At 54.3% G+C, this 26900-nt stretch overlaps 1 protein-coding gene across 1 annotated transcript; it reads left to right on the top strand.

Annotated features, from left to right (window-relative positions):
* The first annotated feature begins 493 nt into the window (after positions 1 to 493).
* Positions 494 to 24262, top strand: BIK (BCL2 interacting killer). The gene is made up of 7 exons (XM_020883030.2): positions 494 to 539; positions 3656 to 3709; positions 5255 to 5423; positions 20846 to 20995; positions 22238 to 22345; positions 22972 to 23089; positions 23741 to 24262. The coding sequence occupies exons 1-7, from the start codon at positions 494 to 496 to the stop codon at positions 23819 to 23821; spliced, it is 726 nt and encodes a 241-aa protein (XP_020738689.2). The 3' UTR covers positions 23822 to 24262.
* Positions 24263 to 26900: the final 2638 nt, after the last annotated feature.

Consider the following 26900-nt stretch of genomic DNA (forward strand, 5'->3'; position numbering starts at 1 on the left):
AAAGGACCCACCCCTCCCCCACTCTCCTTGCACTCCCTGGCTTTTCTCCTGACTTGCATGCTTGCTGTGTGCCCAGCTGCCCAGAGCTCTATTTTCTGGTCAGCTGGTTTCTCCTCCAGTGTGTCCCACACTTGGCAGTGAGCCCTGTATCACTGCTGTGAACGAGTCATCTCTAGATCTCCATCACCCACACTCCAGCCAGGCATACGGTAGGTGTCAACCAATATTTCTTAAATGAATGATCAAAGCAAATCACAGTAAGAACAAAACTCAACCCTAAGTTGACACAGAGGGTCTGCTGGCCCATGGACCCCTAAACTGCAGAGAGATGTGGTCATGGCCCCAGCAGGAGGGGCTTACCTGGGGCTGGGGGCATCCAGAGACTCTTTGGGAGGGAGGCTCCCAGGCGACGAAGGGACTCCGTGGGGGTTAGGTTGCTCTCCGATAGCAGGATCCATAGTCCACTGGCCCTGGGACAGGCCAGCAAATCTCCATGAGGAAAGGGAAGCTGAGGCCTGGGAGGTTTGAGGCCAGCTCTGGTGGGTGGAAAGGATACTGCAGCAGGAGTAGGGAGACCCAGGCTTGACTCTGCCTCTGTTGTTCATGGGCTGGTTGGTCTCTGACAAGTGGCTGGCTTTCTTTTGCAGAGCCTCAGTTTCCTGATCTGTAAGATGGGGCCACAACATTTCTCTTGCCTGTACTGATACACAGACTGTTCATATGCACTGGCATCTATAACATGGGACAGTGGTAAGGACTGCAGGCAACAATAGAAAATGCTAAGCACTAGGACTGAGGGATCTGAATGGATCATGGCAGCTACTATTGTTACTGTTATTGCTATTATTATGTGCTGTCCTTTTTTGGACTGACAGGAAGCCAAGGCCTTCTACAGGCCCAATTTCTATTCAAACAGCTTTTGCTTCCTCCTGTCCATTTAATCTGCATATTACTTGGGAACCTCGCAAGGCAAATATTTTCACCCACCCCTTCCTTGGGCACTTCTATCCCCTATCTATCCCCAATCTGTCCTTATTCCTTCATCTGTTCTGCTAATGTTTGTTGTTGTTCAGTCATTAAGTTGTGTCTGACTCTTTGTGACCCCATGGACTGCAACACATCAGGCTCCTCTGTTCTCCCCTATCTCCCAGAATTTGCTCAAACTCATGTCGATGATGCCATCCAACCATCTCATCCTCTGTCATCCCCTTCTCTTCCTACTTTCAATCTTTCCCAGCATCAGGGACTTCTCCAATGAGTCATTCTTTCCATCAGGTAGCCAAAGTATTGGAGCTTCAGCTTCAGCATCAGTCCTTCCAATGAATATTCAGGATTGATTTCCTTTAGGATTGACTGGTTTGATCTCCTTGCAGTCCAAGGGACTCAAGAGTATTCTCCAGCACCACAATTCCAAAGCATCAGCTTTTCAGCCCTCAGTCTTCTTTATGTTGGAGAGAGCCTCCAACTCTCACATCTGTACATGACCACTGGAACAACCATAGCTTTGACTAGACTGACCTTTGTCGGCAAAGTGATGTCTCTGCTTTTTAATACGCTGTCTAAATTTGTCACAGCTTTCCTTCCAAGGAGCAAGCAAAGCATCTTTAATTTCAAGCCACTGCCCCCAGTGATTCTGCAGCCCAAGAAAAGAAAATCTGTCACTGCTTCCACTTTTCCCCCTTCTATTTGCTATTAAGTGATGGAACCAAATGCCATAATCTTAATTTTCTTAATGTTGAGTTTCAAGCCAGGTTTTTTACTCTCCTCTTCATCAAAAGGCTCTTCAGTTCCTCTTCACTCTCTGCCATTAAAGTGGTGGTGGTGGTGGTTTGGTCACTAAGTCGTGTCTGACCATTGTGACCCAGGCTTGCGACCCTTGTAGCCCACCAGGCTCCTCTGTCCATGGGATTCTCCAGGCAAGAAGGCTGGAGTGGGTTGCCTTTTCCTTCTCCAGTCATTTATCTAAGGTTGTTGATATTTCTCCTGGCAATCTTGATTCCAGCTTGTGATTCATCCAGCCTAGCATTTCATATGATGTACTCTGCATATAAGTTAAACAAGTAGGATGACAATATACAACCTTTTCATACTCCTTTCCCAATTTGGAACCAGTCTGTTGTTCCATATCCAGTTCCAACTGTTGCTTCTTGACTCACATACAGGTTTCTCAGGAAATAGGTAAGGTGGTCTGGTAATCCCAGCTCTTTAAGAATTTTCCAGTTTGTTGTGATCCACACAGTCAAAGGCTTTAGTGTAGTCAATGAAGCAGAAGAAGATGTTTTTCTGGAATTCCCTTGCTTTCTCCAAGATCCAGGACTATTAGCAATTTGATCTCTGGTTCCTCTGCCTTTTAAACCCAGCTTGTACATCTGGAAGTTCTCGGTTCACATATTGCTAAAGCCTAACTTGAAGGATTTTGAGCATAACATTGCTAATATGTGAAATAAGTGCAGCTGTACGGTAGTTTGAACATTCTTTGGCATTGCCCTTCTTTAGGACTGAAATGAAAACTGACATTTCCAGTCCTGTGGCCACTGCTGAGTTTTCCAAATTTGCGGACATACTGAGTGCAGCACACCTACTATGTGCCTGACACCATGTCTTCAGCTTTGAGACCCCTCTGGAAACATTCTTACACACATCAATGAGATCATGCCTTTGCTTTGCCCCCTCTCATTTTAAAAAATATTTACTTTTATTTATTTGGCTTCGCCAGGTCTTAGTTGCAACAAGTGGGATCTAGTTTCTTGACCAGAGACGAAACCCAGGCCCCCAGCATTGGGAGCGTGGAGCCTTAGCCACTGGACCACCAGGGAAGTCTTTGCTTCCTCTCTCTGTGTCTGTTTTCTCATCTGCAGAGTGCATTTAGAGAGAAGCCCCTATTTTGGAAGGCTCCTACCTCCGTCTGTAAAGCTGCTGCTGCTGCTAAGTCACTTCAGTTGTGTCCAACTCTGTGCGACCCCATAGATGGCAGCCCACCAGGCTCCCCCGTCCCTGGGATTCTCCAGGCAAGAACACTGGAGTGGGTTGCCATTTCCTGTAAAGCAGCCCAGGGCAATGCAGGCTTTGTAAGGTTTGGAGTTCACCTGAGTTGAGAGACCCTAACAGAAAGGATTACAAAATCAGAAGAGGCCAGGAGAGAGGGAAGGAGGGGTCTTGAAGCCGAAACTCTGCTGGGAGTTCACTTTGATGATTACCTCCTCTGACCCTCCCTCTAACCCTATACAGTGGAGGTGGGAGGGGGCATGCTGTCATCCCATTTTACAGATGAGAACAATGAAGGAAAAAAAATATTCATGACATCACTCCAGAGGTGGTAAGGAGGGGTGGGGGGACTCCCAGTAGGTAGCAAATAGCAGAACTCAGGGGAGAAGAGCTCCCCAGCACCTGCTCTTTCGCTCTCAGAAGAGGCAGCAGGACGGAGGCACACAAGACTGTTGTGTTCCTGGGACAACAGCTACTTTGTAATCCCAGTGGTCTGTCCTGCCCTCCTCCACCTCCACACACCCTAGCTTAATATCGGGCAGGGAACTCAAGACCCTACTGTTCTCTAACCCACCCCAGGGCTGGGGACCACCCCTCCTGGAATTTTTCTGGTGTCTCCTCTCACCCAGGAGGTTTCCAGGGCCCTTCTCTGCCACCCATTTCCCCCCAGACCCAGGAGCCCAGAGCAGCAGGGACTGTCCTCACCATGGCAATAGGAACACAGGTGAGGTGGATGGTACAGCTGGAAGGATACGGGGTGGAAGGAAGGGGGGCAGGAAGACCCCTGGCTTTGGTAGGATGCTGCTGAGGCTGTTTCTACAAAGCTGGAGTCTGACTTTTCACATCTGTGAAGAAGACTTAAAAATGCCTAAAGCCTGGACTTCCCTGGTGGTCCAGTGGTTAAGAATCTGCCTGCTGGGACTTCCCTAATGGTCCAGTGGCTAAGACTCTGAGATCCCAGCACATGGAGCCTGGGGTTCGATCCCTGGTCAGGGAACTAAGATTCTACATGCTGCAACTCCGGGAGCTGGTGATGGACAGGAAGGCCTGGCGTGCTGCAGTCCATGGGGTTGCAAAGAGTCGGACAAAACTGAGCGGCTAACTGAACTAATGCCGCAACTAAGACCCGGCACAGTGAAAGAAAGAAAGAGAGAGAGAGAAAGAAAGGAGGGGACACAAGTTCAATCCCTGGTCAGAGAAGATTCCACATGTCGCAGAGGAACTAAGCCCCTGGAGCACAACTGCTGAGCCCACTTTCCCAGAGCCCTTGCTCCACAAGGGAAGCCACTGCAGTGAGAAGCGCAGACAACTAGAAAGAGTCTGCAGGGAGTAACACGAAGGCGCAGTGCAGCCATGAATAAATCAATTGTAAAAAAAAAAGCCTAGTGCCTGATGGTTGCAGGGCCTGGGGGAGGAAGGAGGAGCTATTGTTTAGCAGGTGTGAGGCCTGTTTTCAAACATGGGAAGTTATGGAGATGGATGGTAGTGATGGTTGTCCAGCACTATGGATGTGTCTTGCCTTTTCATACTGCTCATGGGGTTCTCAAAGCAAGGATACTAAAGTGGTTTGCCATTCCCTTCTCCAGCGGACCACGTTTTGTCAGAACTCTTCACCAGGACCCTTGAAGAGCTGACTCATTGGAAAAGACTCTGATACTGGGAAAGATTGAGAGCAGGAGGCGAAGGGGCAACAGAGGATGAGATGGTTGGATGGTATCACCGACTCAGTGGACATGAGTCTGAGCAAACTCCAAGAGATGGTGGAGGACACGGAAGCCTGGCGTGCTGTAGTCCATGGGGTCACAAAGAGTCGGACATGACTTTAGGGACTGAACAACAACATGAATACCACTACACAGTACACTTCCAAATGGTAAAGATGGTACATTCTGTTATGTGCCTTTTCACGCAATTAAAAAAAAAAAAAATTGAAGAAAAAAAAACAAACCCAAACAAAACTTAACTCCTGAAGCTGCCAGCACAGAGAGCTGGGATATTTGAGCACTGAAGTCACGCTGTCATTTAGCAGGTCATTAAGTTCTCTTTCATGCATGTGCATGGAAAAAAAAAAAGCATCAAGAAGCCCTAAGGACTTTTTGAGGCAATCCATGTCAAGACCCTGGATCACCCACCCAAATGCAGTCAGCGGGACTCAACAGGACAGTTCTGCGGAGCGAACCACAAACTTGCAGAGCGCAGGAAGCAGAGAGATAGTAAAGAGTAAAAAGATCACCCCCTAGCCGCTCTGTTGCCTTTTGGACCCCGCTAGGTCCTGGAGTCGGGCGGGGAGGCGGCCCTGGGGGCGGGCCGGGGCGGGGCCGGCGGTTGACACCCTGGCGCACGCGGGCCCCTCGCCGCAGACAATACGCCTCCCGGCTCGAGCGCTGCGGACGCCGCCGCCGTCACCACCCGCCGCCACTGCCACCGCCGGACGCGAGGTGAGCCCTCCCGCCCCTGCTGTGACCCTGGCTCCGCTGCCGGCCGCCCCTCCGCCCAGCCCGAGCCCGGCAGGTGAGCGCCCCGGGGCTGCCCTGGGCGCCCGCTGGAAGGTAAAGAGGCCAGTGGCCCCAGGTTTTCCTGTCCCGGCTGGATTACTTACTTGCGGGCGACGTCTGGGGACCCGGCTCCGAAACACCCACCTCGCTGGCCGGGGTGGGGAGGCTCCAGTTCCCCGGTGGGCGGTCTTGGCACCCGCTGCCCCTGGGGGCCTCAGTCTCTGCATCTGTGCAATGGGACGGCCCGTCTGCGCCGCGCGCGGGGGACCCGGCGCCCCATCGCCCTTCTCCTCCCTCCGAGGCCGGACTCCCAGGTCCTCTGGGCATCGGACCCGAGCGCAGGGCTGCCAGCCCGGGGCCGCGACGGCGCGGCCAGCAAAAAAAGAAAAAGGATGGGGGTGGGGTGGGGGAAGATGGCGTCGGACACCGGTCCCCGCCGGCCCCGGGGTGGCGGGCGCCGCGCCCCGGCCAGGGGGCCTGAGCCCGGCCGGACGCGGGACGCGGGGAAGTCCGGAACAGGAACTGCGCGCCGGGCGGGCGCGGCGCCCTCTGCCTGCCCACGCCCGGGGCAGGTGCGCCCCGCGGGGAAGGCGCCCGGGCCGCTGGTGCAAAGCAGGGACCGCCGGGCGCGCCCCATCCGGGGACCGCGAGGCGTCCCACCGCCAGCCCCGCGCGGCCAGAACCAGCCCTGAGGGGCTCCGGGCTCCCCACCTCCTGGGTGTGAGTCGTTTTGTAAACCGTTAATTGTTACTATAGTTTTCGCCAGGACGTTGTTGTTCTTGCCGCTGCTGCTATTGTAGCATTTTCCGAGCACCTATGCCGCTGGGTTTCCTTCCTAAGCTAAGCTGCAGCTCTCCGGGAAGGGAGGGTTATGGCTTTATCCTTACCACGTTAGGGACGGCTCTGTGCTGGCCGGCCTCCAAGGATGGGAGGCCTCCTTGTACGGATGGAGAAACTGATCCTGAGTTCAGGAGGCGTTATAAATGCGGTCTAGCCAAAAAGCCCAGAGCTGTTTCCTAGAAGCCAAGCCAAGCTCTCCACTCAGCCACTTTCTGGTTGTGTTGTCTTCGCTGGGTTCTGGAACCCTGAGCCTCAGTTGCTGGTTCTGTAAAATGGGTCCATGAGGTTTCCCACCAGGGCTGGAGGAACACCACCCCCGAGTGTTGGTGGCCGTTAGTGACTTCTCCGGAGTTAGCTCTTTAACTCTATTTCTACTTGTTCTGGGCTTGCCCTTGGAATGAGTCCTTAGGAGGAGCGGCACATTTGGGGCGATTGGCACCTGGAGCCTCAGTGGCCAGGGTCCCGGTCTTCGCACTGGGCTGGCGGTGCTGCTCTTCCCCACGGTCTCATCTCCCCTCCCTCCTGAGTCCAGCGTTTGGGGATTTCCCACCGTCTTAACCTCGAGGTCACTGTGGCTTCTCCAGCCTTACCAGCGTTGGATTGTACAAGTTTACTTTTGCTTGTGTTTGGTTTGGGAGGAGTGGGGTCTGGGAAGAGTGGCTTCTGGGGGACAGTGCCTTGGAATGTCCTTCGGGGCAGGAAACATTCTTAATCTACCCTCTAAAATGGCTTCCAGGTGATTTTTTTTTTTTTTTTGATGGGAATTTTATCAGCAGGAATATTTCTCTAAGCACCAGAGATTCTGTGCAGCCTTCCATGGGAGCGGGTGAGGCCTAAAATAAGTGGAGTGATATACTGTAGCACCGCCCCTGTGGATGTCAGACTCACTATCTCAATTGCTTCCACCTCAGAGAAGCCTTCTGTGAATACCTGATCTAGAGCTGCAGCCCTCCCCTGTTCCCGGGGGTTCCTCTCCCCTAAAGCCTTTTTTTTTTTTTTTTTAGGATAAGTAAGAAGTGGATTTATTTAGAGAGATAGATACATATACCATAGACAGAATAGAGTCTGTCTCAGCGAGAACGGCCTTGGGAGAAATATGCTCTACTGACAGTGTGGGCTGGCCTAGGATTTTACTTTATTGTTTTCAGGGCTCTCAAGACAGTGTGGAAATTACACGTGCTCACTTAGTATGATTTACACGAGCCTGTAGCTCCATTGAAACAGGAATTTATTATTTATTTTTTTTCTTTTTCTCTTTGGCCATGCCGCACAGCTTGTGGGATCTTAGTTCCCTGACCAGGGATCGAACCTGAGCCCCTTGGCGCTGGAAGCGCAGAGTCTTAACCACTGGACCACCAGGGAAGTCAAAGAACAGGAATTGAGAAAGATCACACTAGAGTATCCCCCGTGCCCATCACAACCTGGGCGCTCTGGGAAGAAGCTGGTTAGAGCTTCTAAACATAGCTGGTTGTATGTATCAATATGTTTATTGTAAGTTTTATCAGGTGATCAGTAGATATAGAAACTGGGCTTCCAGGTGGCTCAGACGGTAAAGAATCTGCCTGCAATGCGGGAGACCTGAGTTCCTTCCCTGAATTGGGAAGATCCCCTGGAGCAGGGCATGGCAACCCCCTCCAGTCTTCTTGCCTGGAGAATCCCCATGGACAGGGGAGCCTGGCGGGCTGCAGTCCGTGGGGTCACAGAGTCAGACACGACTGAGCGACTAAGCACAAAGGACAGATGCAGAAACTGGGCTGCAAAGAAAGGAGAGACCAGTGTCGGTCCATCTTCTCACGTCTGATCGTCTCGGAAATGGACGGGGGTCCTCGGTGAACGGCCCCATCCACCAGTGAGTCTTGACCCTGACCTCCGAGGTGTTTCCCCCTCTCCCTGGAAAGCATCCTGTTTTTAGTGATCCCATTAAGTTTGTAGACAATTAATGGCTTCTGGCTTCCCCTCCCGTGGCCGTAGTGGATCCCACGAGAGTCAGGCTGTTTTTCTCTTGGCCCAGAACAATTCTTCGGTGTTTCAAGGAAGTTCCCGGCACGCTTGGGTTTTGTTGTCGGCGGCCACCAGGAAGCCTGCGGCGGGTCTGAGTGGACGTGTGCGGCCAGCGCTTTGTCCTGCCGTGGGTTGGTTGGGGCCGGGCCCTGGGCGAAATACGGAATGTAAGCAAATAAGTCCCCAGCCCGAGTCCCTCGCTGGCCTGGAGGCGGGCAGGAGAGGCCGGGCCTGGTGGTCAGGGCCCTGGGGCGGGCTTGGGGAGGGCAGCTGATTTCCCTAGTGTCAATATTGGGATGTGACAACACAAAACACCCTCTGGGCCTTGCCAGGCGCTGCCTGGTAAACCTGTTTTTCTGGAGGTGGGAGAAGACACGGGGTCACCCAGAGTCTGAGAGGAGAGGCAAGCTCGGGGCTGGAGCTGGCAGCCCACCTGGCTCTCTGGGCAGAGGCACTGGGTCTGGCGTGGAACTCAGCGAAGGCTCAGAGGCCGGCCGGGGAGATGGGCGGATTTCCCATTTGCAGACAATGACGCATCCGGGAAATCCCAGCGGTGAACCGGGTGGGCGTGCACCTCTGCTGAGCTCCAAGTTCACGGACCAAGAGCCTCCCATTAGTGAGCACTGACCATATACCAGCGGTCCCCAATCCTTTTGGCGCCAGCGATCGGTTTCCACGGACTTGGAGGGAGGGGACAGTTTGGGGATGATTCAAGCATGCTACACTGATCATGCTTTCTTTCTGCTGTTATCACATTGTGATATAGAATGAAGTAATTATATAGCTCACCGTCATGCAGAGTCAGTGGGAGCCCCGAGCTTGTTTTCCTGAGCTCAGGGGGTCATGCGGGCATCGGGGAGCAGCTGTAGGTGCAGATGAGGCTTTGCTCGTTCACCTGCCGCTCACCTCCTGCTGTGCGGCCGAACTGCTAACAGGCCGCACACCTATCCGGGTTTGCGGCCCAGGGGTTGGGGAACCCCTGCTGTAACCATGGATGCAACCTCTGCCTCCTCTCAAAAGCTGAGCGTGTCCAGTCCAGTGTCCCCTGGCCAGGAGTTGACTGTCCCGTGGGCCCAGTCCCTTCATTCTGTTGGACCTTGTGTTATCTGGTTCCCTTGGGCTGTCCTCGTTCACTAGTTCCTGCTCTGAGCCAGGGCAGACAGACAGGTAAACATTTAATGAGACTGTCATGGGCTGTGTGCCTAATCCAGGTCTGTTTACACAAGGTGCTGGGTTAGGAGCAATTAATTCTGTCCTGGGAGGAGGTGAGTTCTGGGCCTGGAGGAAGATGCAAGTCCCTGATGCCAACCTGGGGAGGTAGCGGGAGGTGTAAAGGTGGGCTTGAGGGTGTGAAAAGAGAGGAGTAGGCAGCCCAGGATCTGTCCCAGGAAAGGGGAGCCCCCAAGGCTGCCGACAGGAGGGGTCTGTGTCCAGATCTGGTAAGTGGTTGAGACCCCGCAGCACTGGGGAGACCCAAAACTGTCTGGAAGGAAGGAGACCGTGAGGGCCACGGCTCTCTGAGCCCCTAGTGTCTGGCCCCAGGAGCACATAGTTCTTCATGTAAATTCTTGTGACCTTTAATTGAAGTATAGTTGATTTACAGTATTGTGTTAGTTTCAGGTATACATCAAAGTGATTCAGATATATACATATACATATATATATGTGTGTGTATATATATATAAAATCCTTTCTATTAGGTTATTACAGGACATTGAATGTAGTTTCTCATGCTATATAGTAAGTCCTTATTTGTTTTATATATGGTAGTGTAGATCTGTTAATCTGACACTCCTGATTTATACTCCCTCTTTCCCCACTGGTAAACATAAATTTTCTGTGCCTGTTCTGTAAATAAGTTTATTTATACTGTTTTAGATTTCACATCTAAGAGATATCATTTGTCTTTCTCTGTTTGAGAATGGTAATCTCTAGATTCATACATGTTGCTGCAAATGGCAATCGTTCATTCTTTTTGAAAAAAAAAGTGAAAGTTGGTTGCTCAGTTGTGTCTGACTCTTTGCGATTCCATGGGCTATAGTCCACCAGGCTCCTCTGTCCATGGAATCCTCCAGTTAAGAATACTGGAGTGGGTTGCCAATTCATTCTCCAGGGGGGATCCTCCCAACCCAGTGATTGAACCTGGGTCTCCCACATTGCAGGCAAACTCTTTACTGTCTGAGCCACAGGGAGGCCCTCATTCTTATAATGACTGAGTAATATTTCATATGTGTGTGTGTGCTGGGGGTGGGGTGGGTGTTTCCCAGGCATGTGTGGGCTTCTCAGGTGACTCAGCAGTGAAAGAATGCGCCTGAAGTGCAGGAGATGGGGGTTTGATCCCTGAGTCGAGAAGATCGCCTGGAGAAGGTAATGGCAACCCAACCCACTCGGACATGACTTCACCACTTAACAACAGCAATCATCTGTTGATGGGCACTTGCGTTGTTTCCATGTCCTGGCTATTGTAAACAGCACTACTGCGAATGGGTTTTCATCTTTTCTAGATATGTGCCTAGGAGTGGGGTTGCTGGATCATATGGTAGCTCTGTTCTTAGTTTTTTAAGGAACCTCCACACTGTTGTCCATAGTGGCTGTACCACTTTACATTCCCGCCTACAGTGTAGGAGGGTTCCCTTTTCCCCACACCCTCTTCAGCATTTATTTTTACACTCATGCATTTATTTTTACACTCATGCAGCAGACCCAAGCAGTACCTTGGCACCCGTTCTTTTTCTAACGGTGATGGGGAAGCCCAGGGTCCCTTTTAGGTGCCAACAAGGACGCGGTCCCCTGGGATCCCCTCCAGACTGGCCTTGCAAGGCCGCCTCAACATGTTTCCCCCACCTGTTTCCTCCTTGCTTCGTTGAAGTGTGTGTTCTAACAAACACCGAAGTCTGGGTGGCTCATGAGCCACAGATACTTAGCTCTCACGTTCTGGATGCTGGAAGTCCAAGGTCAGGGTGCCACAGACCTCCTGTATCCCCAGTGGAGGATGTGAAGGGGGCACTCCTGGGCCTGGTTTAGAAGAGTCCTAACCCATGAACAGGGCCTTCAGGATCTCCTTGCCTCCCCAGGCCCTCCCCTCCTTTTCCCATCACGGGCGTTAGGTTTTCCACAGAGGAATTTGGGGCGGGGCAGAAACATTCAGACCTCAGCCCACTGGTTTAAAGACGATTTCAAAATCAGTTGTCAAGAGAATTATTCATCTGTTACACTTTCTCTTCAATTTTTTTAATGGACATTTGAGCGGGAAAGAACAGAAGAGAATCTGTCCCCAGTGCTTGTTTTGTGAGTGAAGAATTAGGGGGTCCAGCGGGGCTTTTGGCTAAGGTCAAGTGTAGTGTGGGGAATTTCCTGGCGGCTCAGTGGTGAAGAATCCACCTGCCAGTGCCGGAGAAGAGCAGCAGACATGATCCCTGGGTGGGGAAGATCCCCCTGGAGGAGGAAATGGCAACCTGATCCCGTCTTCTTGCCTGGGAAATCCCATGGACAGAGGAGCCTGGTGGGCTACAGTCCAGGGGGTCGCGAAGAGTCTGACACGACTGAGCAGCTGAAAACAGGGGCTAAGGAATTTGTCCAGAGTGTCACAGCCAAGCTGGACCGGAACCCAGGGGTGCCTGCAGCCCAGGGCCCCTTGGCTCAGCGTGTTCCTGCATAAATAGTGTGTAACCAGTGAGATGTAAACACATCTCAGAACAGGTTCCATGTCTTGCTCCTGTCAATCACAGCTAACCATGACTTCTTTCCAGGTTACGGAGAGGCCCACCTCCTTCCATCTTAGAGGCAGCCAACCTGCCAGTTTGGGAGGAGAAGGGGCGCTGGTTTTGCATCGCTCTTTCCACTGACATTTCTGAGATCCTTGGGCCAGGCCCTGAGGCCCTGGAGCCCAGTCATCCCACAGCAACTCTGGCCAAGAGTGTGTCCTGGAGTTGGGGCCGGATTTAATGGAGCTCCTCCGCTTAAGTGGGCGACAAACCCTTCACTGTTCATTTCTGTTTGTTTGTTTCAGCTTCACTCAGAATATTCTTTTAAATTAATTTTTGGCTGCACTGGAGTTGCTTGGGCTTAGTTGCCCCAGGGTACGTAGGATCTTCCCAGACCAGGAATTGAATCCATGTCCCCCTGCGTTGGCAGGCGGACTCTTATCCACCAGGGAAGCCCAGAAGTGCATTTTTAAAATGCACATTTCTTAAAAAAACAAAAAAAAGTATTCATCTTACAAATTATTCTGCAATCCAAATATATAGTAGCTTGGAAAATAATGTGTAGAAAACAAAAGCAAACGTAAAAGACGGATTAAAACAGCTAGAACAGTACAGGCTTTATACGGCTCTGATTTTACGGTTTTCTTATTGCATCATCAGTATCAGAAATCTATTCCTTCAGCTGGCTCCATTGCTCAGGATTTAAAGAAGTACATTTTCTTCCTGGTTTCATTTCACCTTCCAGATCCATCCAATAGTCTCCCACAGCCCTTCACTGTTCTAACCCTCAGTTAATCCGGAGGGAGGCTGGACCCAGTAGATGCTAATCCAAAGGGCGTGGGGTTACTGAGCTTTAAACTACAAGACCAGAGAAGGCAAGCCTTTGCCCCGAGGCCACCCCAGCTGGAAGCCAAGCAGAGGTTGGATTTCTCACTCTCTCTTTTGTTTAATGTGTATTATTTTTATTTATTTAATTATTTGGCTGCGCTGGGTCTTAGTTGCGGCATGCGGGATCTGGTTCCCGGATCCGGGATCTAACCCAGGCCCTCTCTATCGGGAGCTCGAAGTCTTAGCCCCTGGGCCCCCAGGGCAGTCCCGAGGTTGGATCTCTTGCTGTGTCTGCACCTGGTTCAAGGTGGCCCAGGTCAGCACCTGCGCCGGGCTTCAAGGCAGAGGGCTGCGATGCCGGTGCAGTGGTAGGACTGGGGAAGCCTGTTGCTAGCTGTGCGTAGTTGCTCAGTCGTGTCGGACTCTCTGCGACCCCGTGCACCGTAGCACCGCCAGGCTCCTCTGTCCCTGGCGATTCTCCAGACAAGACTGCTGGAGTGGGCTGTCATGCTGCTGGCTTCCAACTCCCATGCTGAATTTCCAGCCTTTTGCTTAAAATACCTTTCCCTCCTCTTACCTTCCTCTCCCCTCTCCTTTCCCCCCAGTTGTTCCTCCATCACTTAAGGGAAGTGAGCCCTGCCCACCTGAGACCAGCTGCTTCGGGCATCTGCAGGTTCCTAAGTCTGGCCTCCCCTGCCAGGTGGGGAGGGCGTGGGTGGGGTGGGGGCTGGGACGGGTTGGATGCTCGATTCCTGAAATAGACCTTGAAGACACACATCACCGTTTCAGACAAGCATCACCCTTAACTCAGGCGATGAACTGGAAACAATTATTTTTGCTCAATTTTTTGAATTAGTGAGACTAGCACTAATATTCAAGAAGACATTTAGAGTTAAGAAAAATTAAGTCTCCTTTTTACCTTTTTCCCAGAGAGTCCTCTTCCCCTCTTTCCTGATCTTCTTTCTCTTTGGGGAGATGGATCTGTGCAGATAGAGGTGTTTGTCTTTTTTTTTTTTTTTAACACATGTGTGCAACACAGAAGGCAAAGGGAGAAGGGGACGACAGAGGATGAGATGGTTGAATAGCACCATCGACTCAATGGACACGAGTTTGAGCAAACTCCAGGAGATAGTGAAGGACAGAGGAACCTGGCATGCTGCAGTCCATGGGGTGGCAAAGAGTCAGACACCTGAGCCACTGAACAGTAATAACACAGCACAGTTAGTCTGTGTTCCCTGCTATGTTCATGCGCCTTCAAGATCTTGGCGCAGCGGTACCTGCCAGATACATGCAGGCCTGCGAGGAGGACACATTTCTAGAAATCAAAGGGCTTGTGCATTTGTGACTTTGATAGACACTGTCAAACTGACCCCCAGAGAAGTAGGGACTAGCGGGCTCTCACTCCCTCCTGGATCTGTTGATTCCTTAACCAGCTATGGAGCCCCCGCCCCCGTGAGGTGGCAGAAAATGGGCCACTGTGGTATCTTTCGATGCTCTTGGCAGGCCTGGAGGCTGTGCTGCTTCTGTGCAGGGGAGCTCTCTCTGAGCTGGGCTCAGAGTTAGGGGACTGCTCCTGTCTCACAGCAGTGGCAGAGCTGGGACAGGAACCTGTGTCTCTCCTGCCCATCAGGGCTTTTCTGCTTGATGCTGTGGGCACTGGGTGCTTTGTACCTTAGGGCACTGGGGGGGCCCCAAAGGAAAAGACTGGGGGCCAGGTCTTTGCAGCTGGGTCCAGGGCATCCACCAGCCTGGCCCCCAGGACTCACCTACCACAGAGGGCCTCACGGGTTCCTGCTTTGCTGCAGGGCCCTCAGGGACATGGGGAAGGCTGGGCTGGGGGGCGACTCGGGGTCCCCCCCTCAAAGCCAGGGCCGCTGTTTCCACCCCAGTGTGTGTGTGGACGAGGCACACCCGTGACACTGCAGGCTGGCCAGTCCAGAGCTGACGCCCCCTCCTTCCAAGCCCCGCAGGCATCCTCGTGACTGTGGGGGCAGCGAGGCTCAATTTGCATCCTGAGATCCAGCGGAAAATGGGTTTCCACTGCGTGTGTAGGCGGGTGAGCGTGGGCTGCTGCCTGTGTGGGTGTGCCTTCCTTTCCACCAAAGAAAGGTTTTAAACTCCTTCTTTGCAAATACGCTGGTAAAAATTAGACTCTTGAAACGAGTCCAGGCTCCTGGATCTGCAGCTGCAGTGATGTCATTTCTTGCCCCCCTCTTCAGTCACTCGACGAGCATTTATCTGCCCGGTGCTGTGGGCTGGGAAGCAGGGATTAATAACGATAGTGCCGGCAGTTCCTTTTTTTTTTTAACCTTTGTTTGGCTGCACCACAGGGCTTGCAGGACCTTAGTTCCCCAACTAGGGATGGAACCCCGGGCCCCCTGCAGGGTAAGCTCTAACCACTGGACCCCTAGGGGAGTCCCAGCTCCTGGTTGTCCCCCGTGGAATGGGTCTTGCTGGTGTCCTCGTTGAGGGGTGAGGGAGCTGGGCACAGGGGTTGTCCCCCAGGACATCCAGCGGGGGCCAACAGGGGTGTCAGAGGAGGCTGAGAATGGCCAGCGGCACCAGCCAGGTGAAGACTGGAGGTCTGACATGCCTGACATGCACTCTTTAGTGTGGTGGGAGCCGGGTTAGGGCTGGGGCGGCAGGGCTGAGGTGACCAGGGGGTGAGAAGCTCCTATATTGTCCCCTGAGGGGACTGGGGAGCAATGGAGTGGGTGGAGGGGTCAGATCTGAGGCTGCTGCGCGGAGGTCGGATTGGAACCCCCCAGCAGGGGACACGCCAGACGGGACGGGCCCAGCCCTCAGCCCCCGCTGGAGTGAGGGGGCCGCTGGGAGGGACCCGCTCTGGGGGGGCTGCTGCAAGGCCCCTGCCCCTACTCTCGGCCACACTGTCCTCTTGCTTAGATCTACAGCCCCACGGCCAGCCTAGGTCTACTTGTCGATTCTCCTCTGTTAGTACCAGCCAGAACCATTGCACTGACCAGGGCAAGAAGGCTGAGGACTTGAATTTCTTCACTTCCCTTATGAATAGATACGGGGTTAAGTGGTGAGTATTTTCATCCACATACAGGGCTTAAATCAATACTTGACAATAATTGATACCTAAACATTAGCCAGGATTATAAGACAGTGCCGGTTCTTTTTTTAAAGAAAATACTCTTTATTTGGCTGCACTGGGTCTTACTTGTGGCATGTGGAATCTTTAGTCCCCTGACCAGTGATCGAACCTGGGCCCCTTGCGTTGGGAGTGCAGAGTCTTAGCCACTGGACCCCCAGGGAAGTCTCTAGTGCTGGTTCTTGCCTGGAAAAGGAACCCTATTAGCGTGGGACTATTATGCCCATTGAGCAGATAAGGAAACTGAGGGTCTTGCCCAAGATCTCACTGCAAGTGAGTGGTTGGTTAGGACATCAATTCAACATCCTCCCGCCTGTTTTAGAGCATCAGGGCAGGGCTCAGATGATAATCAAGGGAAGAGGGGAGTCTGCTGTCTAGCCCAGGCCAGCTCTGATCAGAGAGGTCCAGAACGGTCTGGGGACCCACAGGAAGGTGCAGAAGGGGCAGGCCCTGCCCCCCGACAGCTGAGTCCAGTTGGGGAGGCACCGCTGGAACTGCTAACATGCAGTGCGGGCCTCACGCCCGAGCTGCCAGTCCTCACTGTCCCAGGTCAGGCACCGGCCCCGTAGGACTCAGGGACCCTCATCCTTTGGTACCCAAGGTGCCCAAGGATTCTAGGCACGTCTACTGGGAACCGAGAGATGTTGGGATAGTGGGTCAAGGTGAAGCTCAGGCCACATGCCCAGTGAAGTCCCCTGGCGACCCCTTACCAGTGGGGCAAGGGTGTCCATGGGGGCACAAGCCATCTCTGGAAAGGGAACAGCCCCATGCAGAGGGGCTTGGAGGGGGAGTCGGGGGTAAGGGAGCAGGGAGACAGATGCAAATGAGGGCTGGAGCAGCTTTCCCTGGAAAATGGCCATTTGCATAGACACTCTGTGGCCTGGTGCCTGAGGGCAGCGAGAGCTCCTGGTCCAAGTTCCTGAAGTGCCCGCCTAGCACGAGGTCAAGTTCACTGGGCTTAGAGCCTGTTTAATGTTAAAGCCTGTCTCCATTTATCTGGATCTTTTAAGTCCTTTAATGGAATCTGTATTTATCCATAAAGGCATTTTTGGGGGGGTCACCCCCCACATTGCACAGTATGAGGGATCCTAACTACCCAACCAAGGATGGAACCCATGACCCCTGCAGTGGAAGCTGGGAGTCTCAACCACTGGATCGCCAGGGAAGTTCTTGTCCATACAGATTTTAAGCACCCTTTCTTAGATTAAAAAAAGACCCTCATATTTCCTGATCAGAAACCTTATATTTCCACAGTTGTATTTACTGTCTACAATATTTTCAGGTTGTCTTGTAGGAATGCTCTTGATTTTTCTGTGTTGATCTAGCTTGTTAAGACTCATTTACGGGACTTCCCAGGCAGTCCAGTGGTTAAGACTCCATGGCCCAAAAAAGAAAGACAGAAGAAGTTTGTTGTTATCATTCTTTAGTAAGTTGTGTCCAACTCTTTTGCGACCCCATGGACTGTAGCCCGCCAAGCTCCTCTGTCCATGGCATTTCCCAGGCAAGGCTACTGGAGTGGGTTGCCATTTCCTTCTCCACAGTGTCTTCCCTACCCAGGGATCAAACCTGAGTCTGCTGCATTGGCAGGCAGGTTCTTTACCACTGAGCTACCAGGGAAGCCTGAAAAAAAAGTCTCATTTACCATTTTCCCTATAAATCTAACTGAAGTCCACTCCCCTCCCTGACCATGGTGTCAATGCCCCTCCTTCCAGGGGGCTGACCGGGGAGCAGGATTTGTGACCCTAGTTCAGCATCCTCTAATCATAAGGGGAAGGGATAAGTCATCCCTGGCTACAAAAGTGGCTGCGAACCTTACTAGTTATGTCATCTACTCTTTTGGGCAGTGTGGCAGGTGGACCGAGACTCTCCTCATAGCTTTTAACTGATAGACCCCAGAACAAATGGGTGAAGATTTAGGCCCCGAATGGTACCTGTGCTGGGCATCTGTGTTGCTAACAGCCTTTTAGGGGTCTTAGAAAAGCCCCCGGGACCCCCCGTCTGTGTGTGCTGGCCTGCTGGCTTGCAGCGGGCTTGGGCTGGGGGTGGCTGGCGGCGGGGGCAGCCTGCTTTTAACACTTTGCCCGCAGGTGCCCCCAGCAGGTGGCTGCACCCCTCCCCTTGCCCCGCCTTGGGTGCCAGGGGCCACCCTGCTGGCTCCACCCACCTGGTCTGACCTGACAGCGCCTTTCAGCCCATGGGGGAAGGGGCTGTCCTGACAGGTGCGGCTGGCATATGTCAGGCCGGGGCTCTTTTGTGGCCCTTGTGGCTGTGTTTACACGTCAGCTCTCCCCAGCCCCAGTGCCCGCGACATGCCTTTCACGTCGGGCTTTCATCTGGAACAGATGTAAAACTGTTTCTCTCCTAGGAGACTGAAGCAGCCCGCTCCCTTTGATGCAGACTCTGGCCATGTATTCTCTGTGGAACAATGCTGTCCTTATGCGATTTCTTTCTCAAAGGCCAGGGTGCCCCAGACACCCAGATACCTGTCTGCGCCATCCGATGATGTCATGTCCATCTCTGCGTGCAGTTTGGTTGCATTGTTGAGAATGACTTGTCTAGACTCACCCGGCGACACCTGGAGGACCCAGGAAGCTAACCTGCCAGCCCACGAGCCCCTGCGCTCTTTGCGTTTCCAGCCGTCACCCTTTGCCGCGGGAAGCACGTGGTGCGCTGAGTGTAGCTCTGCCTCTTAGCCGCAGTCAGGAGTGAACACTGGTCCACCCTGGCCTGGGGAGCAGGAGGCCTGGGTGTGAACCAGTTGATTACTGACACAATTAATTTTTTTTTGGGGGGGGTGCCACATCCATGGCATGTGGGATCTTGGTTCCCTGACCAGCAGTGGAACTGGTGCCCCCTGCAGTGGAAGCACAGAGTCCTAGCCACGGGACTCCAGGGAGGTCCCTACCATTAATTATTATTGAAAGAATAATGCAGTGAGGTCCAGAGGTCACAACTGCTGCTCCCCACCAGGCTCTGCTCAAAGTATTAGTACTTGGGACACCCCTGGTGGTCCAGCGGTTAAGAGTCTGTCTTGCGGTGCAGGGGATGGAGGTTCATTCCCTGCTCGGGGAACTAAGATTCTACATACCTTGGAGCAACTAAACGGGCACGTTACAACTAGACAGTCAGAGCACCGGAACGAAAGATCCCACATGATACACCGAGACCCTACACCGAGCCAAATAAATGAATCAATGTTTTCAAAAATGTTTTGACACTGAAAGGAGGTTCCTTCATCCCCCAGCAGCCTAGTTGGGGGGGCTCCGGACATCTTACAGATGAGAAAACTGTGACATCACACAGCTCCTGAGTGGAAGAGCTGGGATTTGAACTCGGGCCCTTTGGTTCTTCATTGTGTTCTGGAGCGAAGGCTGTTTGATACTGCGTGGGGTAAATTCTGGTGAGCACCATCATAGGCCTAACCAGCTGTCACATGTGATGATGTAAACAGAGCTGCCCAGTCCGTGTCTGCTCCCTTTCAACCCCCAGGTCAGACTCTGAGACCTTGTTGACCGGAAGTGGGTTACAGGCCCACCACTAGCTGCAAGGCATGCCTGGGAAAGTGAGAACAAAAGTATTAGAAGTGGCGTAGGTGACACACGTCAGGGCCGCCCCAGTGGAAGCTAGTTCTATCAGCAAGGAGCCCGGGGAGTGGAGAGGTGAGACAGTCAAGTGGAGAAAGGAGGTTATAAAATACTGGGGAAGGAGTGATCCCATTTTTTTTTTTTTAGGTTCTCATTAGTTAGCTGTTTATGCATTTTGTTGTTGTTCAGTTGCCAAGTGGTGTCCAACTCTTTGTGACCCCATGAACCTGCTGCACGCCAGGCTTCCCTGTCCTTCACCATCTCCCAGAGTTTGCTCAAACTCATGTCCATTGAGTCAGTGATGCCATCCAACCATCTCATCCTCTGTCATCCCCTTCTCCTCCTGTCTTCAATCTTTCCCAGCATCATGGTCTTTTCCAATGAATCAGTTCTTTGCATCAGGTGGCCAAAGCATTGGAGTTTCAGCATCAGTCCTTCCAATGAATATTCAGGGTTGATTTCCTTTAGGATTGACTGGTTGATCTCCTTGCAGTCCTAGGGACTGTCAAGAGTCTGCTCCAGCATCACAGTTCAGAAGCATCAGTTCTTCGGCTCTCAGCCTTCTTTACAGTCCAGCTCTCACCTCCATGTGTGACGACTGGAAAAACCACGGCTTTGATATACGTCAATCTCAATCTCCCAGTTCATCCAACCCCACCCCTAGGAGTGATCCCGGTTTTGAAAATGTGTGTGCTATGCTGTGCATGTGTTTAAAAACTGACACTATCTCTCTGGCAATTGGGATTGTGAATGACTTTTCCTTGCTTAGCCTATGATATTTGCCTCTTTCTGCTTAGGGAGAGTAGCAGTAGGAACTGGCAGAACCCAAGGAATTGGCACTCTGGATGGAGCCCAGCCTTAGTCCACTATGACACCAGACATGTGGAGTTTTTTGTTTGACTATAAGCCTCTTGGGGACAGCATCAGAGCCTTGCATTTATAGTCCAATTTCCTCTTTTTGGGGTGGCCACACCATATGACTTTCAGAATCTTAGTTCCCCGACCAAGAATTGAACCCGGGCCGTGGCAGTGAAAGTATCAAGTCCTAACCACTGGACCACCAGGGGAGAAGTCCCTGATTCTCTTTTCACAAAGGAAGAAGGCAAGACCCCTTATAAATCTTCTCCAAATCCCTGAGAGATGGATGAGAGAGAACAGAGAGGCATGGTGATCCTCCCAGAGGCACACAGCAGAATTCATGCGGGGGCAGCTGGGGTAGAGGGAAGATGACTAGTAAGTGATACCCCAGATCGCACACTTCTGAGCATCCAGTCCTTGTCTTTTTTTTTCCAGAGAAGAAATGTATCAAGCAAGACCCCTCTCTAGGAACCTCTTTTTGTACACCTTCCTACAAAACCATGGCCCAGGCTTCCTGGACGACCAAGACTCAGGGCTTCCCGGCGTGACCAGTATCTTGGAGTTCCACCCTGTCTCCCCCTACAGGTAGGTCCCAGAAGCCTCTGGGCCTGGCCCACCCCCGTTCCTGGTCAATGACTGTGGCAGGCGGTTAGCAGAGTCCTCTGCGTTCTCCGGGCAGGGCTGCGGAGTGGAAATTCCCCAGGTGTGATCACGGAGGCAAGCGCCCTGGGCGGAGCTGCTCATAGAGGAACCCCTCTGAGCATCCAACATAGTCAGTCCCAGGACCGCCGTGCGGTGCTGGCCATCAGAATGACTCAAGCTCGTGGCCTTGACGGAGTGCCTCCTGGCCCTTCTGACCACAGTCACGTCGAGGCCTCATAAAAGATGGATTTGGTTTTAGAGAACCAGAAGGAGGTGGCTTCAGATGCAGTTCCCAACCCTGGCGTTCAAGGCAAGGAGGAGGAGACTGTCCCAGCATCAGTGCCAGGGTACTAGTGGCTTCCCTCCCACTTCAGGCCTCAGAAAACTCTTAGCCATTAGGCCTTGGACTTGGGCTTGGGGCTGGTCCGGATCTTAGGGATGGAGGGACTTGGAAGCCCCCTTCCCCTCCCTGTAGGTGGAGTTGGGGGCAGTGTTGCCCTGACTTCAGCCTGCCACCTGATTGCCCGCCAGCCCTCCCTAGCGTCACCGTCCCCGCCTCCCCACCCCACCCCCCACCCCCGCCCAGACTGGGCAGGTGGCCGGGGCTAGGCTGGGAGGGACTTGGAGTCCGGGGAATTTCCAGCCAAGTCACCGGGTTGGAATGTGGGCAGCCCCCCGGGAGCAAGGCTGAAGCCAGCCCAGGTGCCCAGGGTGTGAATGTGAGCATCTCCGTTTCCATCAGGGAGTCAGTGGTGGGGGAGGGCCAGGTAGCCCCTCCTTTCTCAGAAGGGGTGGTGACATCATGGGTGGGCTCGGGATTAGGGACCCGGAACACGTCCCAGAGCTCCTCCCTGCACTCTCTGGGGCGCTCGGATTACCTTGGAGGGGAAGGGAGGCTAACTGCTGCCCCAGGCATTGAGTATCTCTCTGCCCTCCCACAAGCTGGGGGGCAGGGGGCAGGCTCCACCGGGGCAGCCCCCTCCCCAGGGTCCAGCACCTGTGCTCCAGGGAGCCCCCTGGGGATGGGACCTCCCCGGCTTCTTCTGAAGCAAAGTAGAAGCCAGAGGCGGGGGCGGGTGAGGGTTCCCTGCGCCCACCCTGGTGGATCTGGGGGTGGATCTGGGGGTCTGGGGGCATGGGGTCACCAGCCCAACACCCCCAGGTCCCTTTCCTTGCCTCCCGCAGTGACAGTCCACACTACCTGGCCATGCAGCTGGCCTCCATTGCCGACGAGATGGAGCTGAGGTTGCTGCTGCCCCAGTTTGATGAACCGTTCTGGATGACCACGTACAGGTGCCAAGCCCCCGCGGGCCCAGGATGCCCGTAGACCAGGGCTGGCCCCTGCGGCTCCACTCATGGCGGGGGAGCCCGGAGCTCAGAGCCCCGTAGTCCCTGGAGCTGGCCTGGGCCACAGACCCCAGTGCCCTTCTCTCCTCCATCCTCAAGCCGAGATGGCCCCTTTCCAGCAGGGTCTTGACTGAAGACGACAGGAAGTGCTCAGGGAGCCGGGATGGAGCTCCGTGCCCAGCTTTACGGGCAGAGCCTTCTGCGTGGGGGAGGGGGTTCTTGCAGGAGGACTCAGCTGCCAGCATTTGCCAGCTTCCCTGCGGGTTCTCAGAACCTCGCAGACTTGCCTGGGTGAGACCAGAGAGAGCCTTGACTACCGAAGACCAGGATGCAAGCTGGCAGGGGCTCTTGGTGTCCAGGGAGGCAGCCTGCCTCGGAGGGGCCCTGGCCTCTCTCGGAACACAACTCCTCTGGGACGCAAGTCCAGATCCCCACCGGGGTGAATTTAGAACCAGAGGGCCGGGTGACAGTGGGTGGGAGGGGACAGGCCCTCTCCTCCCCAGCGGTCACCTGTGGGCCCCCTCTGGCCCCTGTTCCTGTCTAACGGCCCTGCCCCCTTTTCTGTCTTGCAGCTTGTTTTTCCCCTACAGCCACGTAGGGCTCAGGGATGTTCTGAGAAGCCTTATGGCTGCTTTCACCAACCTCAGGGAGAACCGAAGGCTCTGGAGCTTCCTGACTCTCAGGGACCGGGTAAGCGAGCCTTGAACTCCTGACCTTGATTTCCCTCCGGCGCGTGGTGACCGCCCTGGAGCAGCTGCGCGGGTCTCGCACTCTCTGGATGTCACTCCCGACTGTCTTGTCTTGCCCGCTCCCCCCATCTTCTACTACGGCCTGGTGCCCAGGGGCCTCTGGGTTTGAGGCTGTGGTTCATGGGCTGGATGCACGCATCTGCTTCCTCACCTGGGCTGTGTTTTCCCCCTCTGCCAGGAATTGCCTTCATCGGGCAGACTGGCTGCTCACAGTTGCCTCTTGTCCCCACGAGCAGCTTTCCGGACCCCTCCCCTTCCCTCCCTACCAGTGCAGCAGAAGCCCCAGTCCATCCTGTCCATACCACACCGGTTCTCCCAGCAGACCAGCAGCCCCCAGTGGGCTGGCCTCCTCTCCTGCCACATTCTTGAGGCCACGGTCCGCTCCTACCTCTCCTGTTTCCCATCTTTCCGGTCACCCCGCCCCAGACCCCTCCAGTCCTTCCTGGGGCCCCCAGATTACCCGATGACTCCCCGCACCATCCCCGTTCCCACCCTCGCCTGGCTGGTTCCCAGTGTCCACGGGGCGGGGGGTTGAATGGGCGGGCCTGCTGCCCACTGGAGGTCCTCACCTGTCGCCACCTTCATCCCACAGGTGTCGCCCAGCCTGTGGCCCGAGCTGGCGCTTTCCCTGCTGGTGGTGGCGATGCTCAGCTGGGGGTGCCGCCTCCACTGACCGAGCAGCTGGTCAGTGTGGGGGTGGGGCTGGCCCCTCCCCCTCGACCACCACCCTGGCGGTGGCCCGTTTTTGGTTTTGTTGTCTTTTAACTGTTTTCCGATGATGCTTTTTTTTTTTCTTTTTTAATATTTAAACTCTGAGTGCTGGGACACTGAGGTTCATACCAGTTTTTTTTCTTGTGTTTTTTTTTTGTAAGAGAAATGAATTTATTATACCTCTGGGGTCGTTACTGGTTAACGACCTGCTCTCCCAGCCCCAGCCGGCTCTGCGGTGGCCTGTCCTGAGACGGAGCCTCCCTCTCACGGGTTGGTCGAACAGGGGGCGGCGGGGGGAGTGCTGGTCACACCCCCGTGTCTGGGATGCCCGTGGCACAGAGAATCTGCTGGAATAGATTTCTGCGGGGCGAAGAGAGCTCAATAAAATGTTGCTTTCCAGCCAGTCTGTGGTCCTGTCTGGGGGTCGGTGGGCTGCATCCTGCTGGTGGGGTGTGGGGGAAGGCAGGGCATGTGCCGGGTCACCAGTGCGCCTGTGGTACCGCCCGGCTCCCAGCTCCTTCCTGCACCTTCCACGGCTGGCGTGCTGCTTAGCCCGCACGAGCGGGATTACTCCCTCATCATGCCTTGGTGCCTGATGCCGGCCATTAGGGACTCCTTCCTTTGGGCTGTCGGTGCCTCTTACAATTGGGCCGCCTGCCCTCCTCGCATCTGCTCATCCAGGGCTCCCCGCGGGGGTGCAGAGAGGGGGCTGGGCAGGGGCACCCGGGGCAGGAAGCTGGGCCTGCACCCTGCGGGCTCAGCCCACCCCAGACCTGACCTGGAGGTGGCTTCTAGACCCTGCGAGGCGGGCCCTCTTTCCCCTGGTGCTGTCTCTCCCCACCCCCTCGTGCCAGCCCTGGGCTAGGGTGAGCCACCTTCCAGCTCCCCCACCCCCATTCCATTCCCCGGCCCCCAGCATCTTCTGCAGTCTCGTCCTCCACCCGCTCCAGGACTCAGGGATGGTGAGTCTTACGCTCACCCCCATTTGGCCCTGGAGCTGACCCAGCAGGTGCAGCTACCCCCCACCTTCTAGCAGGCTGGTCAGACCCTGCCTGCTCCACCGCACACCTTCCAACCCTCATGACTGAAGGGACCGCCTCGCACCCAGGCCTTACTCTCCCCAAGGTCTGGCCCTCCACGGTTTTGAGACTGGACTTCACTCTCTTTCCTGTAAGGTGTCACCATGTCAGGCCCTGAGAACCTCACGGCGGGGCTGGGGGGTGGAGCCCAGAATCTCCCAGTTCCCAGGCAATGGCTGGGATGCCCCATCTGTGCAGCCGGCTTTGTCTGGAGAGCTCACTTTCCAGTCCAGACTAGTACCACATTCCCACCAAGCTTGTAGACCCGGGAGCGACCCCAGGGCTCACCCTGTGTGACCTACTGACTCCTAGGCCCAGGGACCCACTGTAGAATGGCTAGGGATGTGGCAAGGCCAAATCCAGAGGTGCCTCTTCCAGGAAGTCCTCCCAGCTTGTTCCATCTTGAGTTCTCAGGACAAACTGCCCACCCCGCCGTGTAACCCATGTGGATGCCCATGCCTTTTCAAGGAGTTTGGGACTCCTCAGAGGAGAGAGGACCGGAAACACAGTATGGAGCCTCCGGGTGTGGCTGATGCTAGCTGGGCAGAATTCAGGGATACTGTTTGCCAGGGTCATCCTGTCCTGGGGTTTGCAACATTCTTTCCGTCTGTGGTATCAGGAGCCCCGACTCCATTATATCAGCCACTGGTGTAGGTTCTGGGGATATAAAAAAGGCAGAGATCCCTGCCTCAGATCTCACATTCTCTTTAGGAAGGGAAAAGATGCACATTCATCAGCTAAGAGTACTGTCTGGCGTGTGCTGAGGGCACTGGGGGACTGAGAAAACGCTGGGGCCTGCAGAGGGTGAGGCGAGTCCTTTCCGAGGAGGGGCTGGGGGAGCTGGACTGCAGTACAAAGACTCTGGGGTGGGGACGGGCTGGGGCGTGGAGGCAGAAGGGCCAGCGTTGGCCTCACTGTGTCTCCCAGTTCACACCAGCCCGGGCCTGGGTTAGCTGCCGGCTGCAGCTCTAGCTCCAACGCGGCACTTGACCTTCTGAGCCGATGCAGATCTGGCTGTGGAGGGCCAGCACTTCACTCCCCGTCCACCTGGACAAGCCCCCAATGGGGGAAACTGAGGCCCAGAGGCAGGGGACTTGACCAAGGTGGCCCAGACTTCCATCATCCTAGGATCCTCCAATCTAATCAGACTGGGATCCAGAGTGAAACCCGCTCTGGCTGCTCCAATGTGGCAGTTTCCAGAGGAGCAGAGGAGCTGAAAGCGGTCTCAATCCAGAAATGACTCTCCAGTTTCCAAAAGGGAGAGCCGGCTTGTCCCTGTCAGGCAGAGGGCAGGGTGACATTCGGTTACCCACTGGCCACAGGACTCCTACTGGGCGGCCCCTGAGACAAAGAGCTGCGCCCGGAGGAGCAGCGAGGCCGGCAGCCTGGACGGCCCGCCCTCCACCGCCCACCCGTGGGGCTGTGCCCCTCAGAACTGCCCGAGGCACAGCCAAGTGCCTGCGCCTGGACTGGACCGCTGAGATGGCATGGTCTCCCAGGCTGCCTGTCATGACAGCTCTCAGCCAAGGGGGACCCAGCACACTCAGCAACTGATCACAAAGTAACGAGGGCTCCCCTCGGGGCTCAGGGGTAAAGAATCCGCCTGCCAGTGCAGGAGATGGGTAGGATCCCTGATCTGGGAAGATCCCACATGCCAAAACTCCCGAGCCCATGCTCCGCAACAAGAGAAGCCCCAACTAGAGAGTAGCCCTCTTTCACGGCAACTAGAGAAAGCCTGTGCAGCAATGAAGACCAAGAACAGCCAAAAATAAATAAAATACAAACTAACAAAGTTCTTTGTGAAGATCTGAAATTCTCTAACAAAACAAAGGAGATCCAAGCAGTCCATCCTAAGGGAAATCAGTCCTGAATATTCATTGGAAGGACTGATGCTGAAGCTGAAACTTCAATCCTTTGGCCACCTGATGGGAAGAACAGATTCACTGGAAAAGACCCTGATGC

This window comes from Odocoileus virginianus, chromosome 23 (assembly GCF_023699985.2).
Source record: "Odocoileus virginianus isolate 20LAN1187 ecotype Illinois chromosome 23, Ovbor_1.2, whole genome shotgun sequence".
NCBI classification, from domain to species: Eukaryota; Metazoa; Chordata; class Mammalia; order Artiodactyla; family Cervidae; genus Odocoileus; species Odocoileus virginianus.